General features: G+C 37.7%; 1 protein-coding gene across 1 annotated transcript; it reads left to right on the top strand.

Moving 5' to 3' along the window:
• Positions 1–2752: 2752 nt before the first annotated feature.
• LOC132129424 (mitochondrial fission 1 protein-like) lies at positions 2753–5027 on the top strand. The gene is made up of 5 exons (XM_059541016.1): positions 2753–2846; positions 3134–3266; positions 3427–3503; positions 3596–3701; positions 4852–5027. The coding sequence occupies exons 1-5, from the start codon at positions 2802–2804 to the stop codon at positions 4947–4949; spliced, it is 459 nt and encodes a 152-aa protein (XP_059396999.1). The 5' UTR covers positions 2753–2801; the 3' UTR covers positions 4950–5027.
• Positions 5028–6970: the final 1943 nt, after the last annotated feature.

Raw genomic sequence — 6970 nt, 5'->3', positions numbered from 1 at the left:
CTGTGAGCAGAATAGGATTGGAGAGATGGAAAAGGAGAAAAATACAAGAGCTTCAAAGGGGAGCTGTAACATAGCCTCATATTTAAAATATTGTCTATTCGAACCAAATCTTAGTATATTAGTACGCTATAGGTCTACTATATACTATAGGCCTACTATATACTATATTTTTTTATTACAGTGATAACAAATATCTTAGAAAAACATAAAAAATAAAGCAGTAAAACCAGTAAAAATAAAAAATAGACCAGTCCTCTACATCTATCACTACTGCTTGGATTACAGCGCCACGCACTTTCTATTTGAATGTGACTTTTCTCAAATCCCTCATTGAAGAAAATTCACGTAAAAAAAAAGGAATAGAAGGAAAGAAAGAAATGTGAGAACAAGTTTAATATTAGGAAAGTAGTAAGATCAGCAAAAAAGAAGTCATAGCACAATAGACGTAATGTTATGTCTTTTTTAGAGAAGGTCTACAATATGATGTGAAGGGAAAGATTATTAATTAAACTATATAAATTTTGAATAAAAGGTAAATTATATAACTGAATTCTGTGTGTTATTTTTTGTATAGGACAATAAATGTTAAAGTGGGAAAATTACATTCAGAGATTCATGCAACTGAAAATGGAAGCCATGTCATCTTTATTTATATCGCTTTTAACTAGATTGTGTCACAGCAGCTTTACAGTATCAAAATAGGAAGCCAGTGTGTTAATGCAAAAGGACAATAGTAAAACTCAACTTTCACTTAAATGCAGTTCATTATCAAATTCAGTGATGACATCGTCCAGCTCAGTTCAGTTTAAATAGTATCTGTGAAATCAAGTTGACGATATTGCTGGATATTAAGTGTACATTTTTAATATAATGATGATGTTTAATTTAGTTATTTTCTAAAGTACAAGGAAGATCAATGTACAGAGATGATGGTGCATTATGGAAGAATGGAAGAAATGGAAGTTTTGTAGAAAGGAAACTCCAAGAGGTAATAAAATGGGCAAATTGCTTGGGATTAAATGAAGAATTAAATGAAATATCTATAAGATGTTAGAGCAGGTATCTGTGGTAAGAAACCTTTGGTTTTGGAGGGATTCAAATAAAAAAAATGTATGACAAATGCAAACAGGGTATCTATTAGAATGTCTGGCTGGAACAGACTGAGGTCCTTATCTGACAATCACTTTGGAGAGTATGTTGCATTTTGATCATTAGACTATGGCAGTTTTACATATAGCCTAGTTCCACATCACTGAAGAAAAATATGCACATTATTTATACAAACTCAGGCATTAAGAATTGCAGATAGAAATGCAGCTGTGGCCTAATGGTTAGAGAGTTGGGCTTGTAACCCGAAGGTTGCAAGGTTGAGTTGTTGGGGGGGGATGGAGTGAATAAACAGCGCTCTCTTCCACCCTCAATACCCATGGCTGGAGTGTCCTTGAGCAAGGCACTGAACCCCCAGTTACTCCCTTGGTGCTGGATATATAGCTGCCTAATGCTCTGGGTGTGTGTTCACTACTCACATATCATTGAAAAACATGAAACGTACAGGATTTTATAACACATGTACACAACCAGGCACAGTAATTTGATTCAGATATAAAAATGAAAGGTTAATGTTAGATTATCAAATCAAGTCGTTGGATAAAATAGTCTGTCACTTTAAAATCTACAAAGAAATTCCCTACATGATTCTAGGTTTTACTAGACTCTTTAAAGCCAACAGATCTAATTAAAATAATTTAGATAAAGGATTTTTTTCTTTTTCTTTTTTCCCTTATTTTCGCCCCCGTGTTTCGTTTGATTCTACACACTCCACTCCATCTCAGTAGATGGCGGAAATGCATAATACATTTGCTTGCCAACCGCCACTAAATTGAAAGAAGAAGAGGAACAGTCCAGAGGTGCGTTCCATTCGATCGTAAGTGTACTGCGAAGTGGACTTCACAGGGTATTCCGCCATCTTAAGTGAGATTCCAATCCGAAGGAAGCGAACATGTTCAGTTCGAAGGGCACTGCGCACGGCACAGGGAGTAAGGGAACATCGATACATCACTTCACAGGAAGTGGAGAGCGATTATCCCCCAACTGTCATTGCGCGCAGCACGTCATCACCAGTCAGAACGGCCGTCTTCGCTGTCGCTGTCTTCGTTCATATTCATTACGGATTGTAAAAAGGTATGATAATGTAAAAGCGACTAGAAGCAGATGAGGCTCTGCCATATTTCTTTATTTTACTTTATTTACCTCAGTGTTTACTATACGGCTGTGCGCGGGAAGAAGGCGCACGAGACCGCTATGCAATATATGACCATTTATTAAAAACACATATATACACAGTTAACCAAATAAAAGTTTATTTTCATATTTGCATGACAGTTACAGCAGGGCTTCAATTCTGTTAATAGTCAAGTAATAGCAGCAATAGTCAATTAAATTGTATTATAAACATACGTTTTTCATTATATAGTACTCAATGTTTTTTCTCTTTTTATTGTATAGTGTACATATTTTAAATGTGATTGTAAATAAAAAATTAAATATGAATGTAGTCCTATATATTAATGTTATATCATAATCTGCGCGACCCCATCGTTGACTTTCTTTGATGACGTTTGCAGGGCGTTCCAAATGAGCGGTTATTGTCAGTGAAGTCCACTTCAACTGATATACCGTGCTCAGGGAGTAGGGAGCAGCGAACACTGCGTAGGGACCCTGTCGAATGGAACGCACCTCAGTTATGTCTATGGTCTAGCGTGTAAACCATAGACGGTAAACCCGTAATAATTTTCGTTATCATGGAAGCTGTTGTTGGAGAGATTGTTTCCCCAGAGGATCTGGAGGTAATTTGTGGTATTTTTCCATATCTGTTTGAAATGGTTAATTCTAAAAAAAAAAATAATAATAATAATAATAAAATAAATAAAAAAAATAACAATATGAAACATCATGTGGGAAAACTTCCTGTCTGAATAGAATTGCCAAATGCTCTATGCTCTAATTTATAACCTTAAAATAATTGTCTGTATGTTAGTGCTTACTGCTTATAGCTTTTTATTTGCCCTGATGATCAATTAAAAGAGTTTTTGGTGTGGACACGTTGTTAACTTTGTATTATTTTGATTTTCAGAAATTTGGAAAGAAATACAAGGCAGAGTTAGCAAAGGGTTCTGTGTCTAAAGACACGCAGTTCGAGTATGCGTGGTGTCTGATCAGGAGCAAACACCCGGAGGACATCAAGAAGGGAATAGTGTTGCTCGATGGTAATTGAATAATAAAACTCTATATTTTTATCCCATTTCAAACATTTTTTAATCTCTATTTTCATTAATTATTTTGTTGTCTAAGAGCATTTGGTGTAACGAACCGAAAGTTTTGTCTTGTTAATAAATCTAAATAAGGAAATGTTTTATCTTCCACCAGAACTTATCCATAAGGGTACCAAGGATGACCAGCGGGATTATCTGTTTTACCTGGCTGTGGCCAATTATAAAATCAAGGTTGTTATCAGAGCTTTTCAGATGCTTTCAGTAGAAAACTCATATTGGAATGACTTTGCTACGTTCATTCTCCTGTTTTACTCTAATTTCAGGAATATGAGAGAGCTCTGAAATACATCAAGACATTACTGAGGAATGAACCAGGAAATTCTCAAGCTGAAGAACTGGAGAAACTCATTGATAAAGCCATGAAGAAAGGTGAGCATGAATATTGTTAATAAGTATCTTTCTCATTGTTTTGTATAACAGAAGTCAATTCCTTCATTCAAGAGTGTAGTTATATTATCCAGTGTCCATCTTTGTTCCTGCCTAATTGATGAGCAGTGTCATGATATATTGTATACTGTGAGGTCTACATAATGTAGGAATCCATGGTAAAACAAGACTGAATTAATTAAACACTTTTTGAATACTTCTGAAAATGAAAATGAGCACAGGGTTAAGCTGCACGGTGCTGAGCCAACCTCAGGCCGCTTTGTGTCCATTTATTAAACTGTGTCAGGTGAGGCAGTGACAAAAGTAGGTCATTTTGATACTTAAAAATAATTAATTAATTGTTAATTTAAACACTTTCAAGTCAAGATATCCGTGTACAGTAAAAAACATAGATCGCATTAGGTCAGGGTTTTTTAAACTTGTCCTGAAGGCCCCTCAGCACTGCACATTTTGCATGCCTCACATGAATTGGACACATCCAATTCAGCCGATAAGTTGAATCAGGTGTGTTAGATAAGCCAGTGGTTCTCAATTCCGGTCCTCACGACCCCCTGCTCTGCACATTTTGTGTATATCTCTTATCACTTCAGCCGTTTGATCTATTTGAACGTAAGTGCCCTGCAAAGTGGACATCACAGTATATTTTGCCATGGTTCCAGTTTGAAGCGAAAGTATATTTTCCATTCAAAGTGCATTGAAGTATAATGCAAGACGTGAATTTAAATTGTAATTATTTACAGATATATATGATGTCACACTTGTCCGCGTGTGAAGTCGTTGCGGAGCGCAAATCTGTTTTCCCCTGCTCAAGTAGCAGGGAAAAATGAATACTCTGTAGATACCACGTCAATCGGAATACAGTTCATGCACGGAGCTCACTTCTAATGAGCTGATTATCTGAATCAGGTACGTTAACAAAGAGAGACATACAAAATGTGCAGAGCTGGGTGTTCGTGAGGACTGGAATAGAGAACCACTGAGATAAGGGACAGAAAATGTGCAGTGATGGGGGGCCACCAGGACAAGGTTACCTCTGGTAAAGCCGATACAGGTCCTGTATATAAATAATCTTCTCATATATTAAGATTAAACAGGGAATTAGCATTTAACATTCTTCTCATTTCTTTTCTAGATGGGCTGGCTGGAATGGCAATTGTTGGTGGCATTGGCTTGGGTTTGGCTGGATTGGTGGGACTCATTGGTTTAGCTGTGGCTAAGAAATCTGCATAAGAGGATAAGACAAGACAAATCATAATGCCTTGCAAATGAAAAAAGTATTAACCCATCTTTTGGGGTTGGATTCATCATGACACTGACAAAGAACAGATCATCTCACCGATGCCTTTAATAACTTTTCCTCCAGATAAAGCCAGTGCTTTTTAAAGTGAGAAAAATTTCACATTGCTCTTAAGAAAAAACACGATTTTCACGAAATGTTTAAAAGGTATTTAATAATATAGATCCTAAAAAATATAGCATTTCATTGTTTTAACTTATTTATTCTTTGTCTTTGTAATAGTTTTAGCTTATTTATTCTTAGTTTTGCCCTGTACCATCACTGAGCATGCAAAATAGATATACAGTACATTAGCAGCTGTAATGGAAAATTACAATTAAATTGTCCATTAACTCTCTCTCTCTCTCTCTCTCTCTCTCTATATATATATATATATATATTGTGACGAATCAGCTGCCTCCTCCCTGATTGTCACCGGCACCCCGTCCTAAATCACCGCCCTACACCAGGCTCCCGACTGGAGTGGGTGTGTGAGAGGAGGGGCGCTGGACGAGTCAGGGCTGGCGGCGTGTGATGAGGCACACCCTTTTATACAGTCTATGGGCACACCTAAAGGAAATGGAGCCTCATCACCGCCGCTGTTTAAAAGCCCAACGCTCCTCTCCTCGGGAGACCGGTCTCTTCGTCCTCGTGGGTCCAGGAAGGATGCATTGAGGGACTCCCGTTTACATGGCCGTCGGGCCAGGATGCTGGGCCGTCCATCCCCTGCCAGCGCCGCGGCCAACGAGAGTGATGCGGCCGCTAGAGGAAGCCACCGCCCCTCACGCCCCGGACCGAAGAGGGGAGCGCGTGCTGCCGCAGGACTCCGCCCCTTACCTGGACCCTTCCTCCATGAACACTGCCCGACCCACATGAACCCCGCAGCACGACGAGGACACAAGATTCCCTGTTTATTTTGGACACTCTTCCCCTTTGGCCACCTTTATCCCCTGTTTTATTTGATTTTCTGTTAATAAAAGCCTCTCCGAGGCCTGACGCCACGCCCACTGTGTCTGTCTTGTGCTCCTCCCGCCACTATATATATATATATATATATATATATATATATATATATATATATATATATATAAATAACCCTTATTACATTACAACTAAGTATATACTTAAGTCAGAACCCAAACAGTTTGTGCTTTTTACTTGATTTTAAGGCAGTTTGGAATAGCATTTCTTTCAGATATTAGAACCAGACTCAACATTTTAGCTAAAAGCCTGCTATTTAAGTAGGAGTCTTACTGTAGCCATAGATCCAGAAGACAATAGAGAGTGCAGGGGCTAAGTGATATAAAATGGTAAAATGAGATGTTTTGTGTTGACAAAGAGTGTTTTCCTTACTTGAATGTTTTGCACTGAGATTGTCTGTTTGTATTTGTTTCTCTTTTATTTACACCCGTTTCAAGTGCTTTTTGCAAACTTTGAACACATGCTGCAAATAAAACTAAACCACATTGTGGTATATATAGTCAGGGTATATATGGAAAGAAGATTTTAATTTGGTGCTAAAAGAGGTGCTGGGTGAGTTACACACTGACCTTTAAAATTAAGGGTTAAAGGTTTTATCAGATTATAACCTTAGTAATCTAACTTGCTCAGTGAACAAGTTGTAAAAAGCTGGTGTTCTTTTAATAAGAGAGGAAGAAATGCTGATGGAGTAAACAATTTAATAGTCACCCAGGAAACATTATTTTCAGGAATGGAATTGAGGTGGGTTCTGGCAAGTGTTGGTTTACAATATGTGGCTCTGCCAAGTCTGGGCTTGAATATGTGGCATCATCAATGGTGGGCAAAAGTAAGAACTGTCATTGTCAGGCAGCTCACACTATGTACAGCTGGGGTGCAACAAGCATGATATTATTTAAAATTCCCTCATATTCACATATAAGATTTCCAAATGCCAGTGCTCCAATTTATGTCTTGAAAGGATTTATTCAGCCACCTTGGGTCTTTTTAAACTTAT

Source organism: Carassius carassius, chromosome 4 (assembly GCF_963082965.1).
Source record: "Carassius carassius chromosome 4, fCarCar2.1, whole genome shotgun sequence".
Taxonomy (NCBI): domain Eukaryota; kingdom Metazoa; phylum Chordata; class Actinopteri; order Cypriniformes; family Cyprinidae; genus Carassius; species Carassius carassius.
The sequence above is the reverse complement of the archived record's forward strand: the minus strand, read 5'-3'. Positions and strand labels throughout refer to the sequence as shown.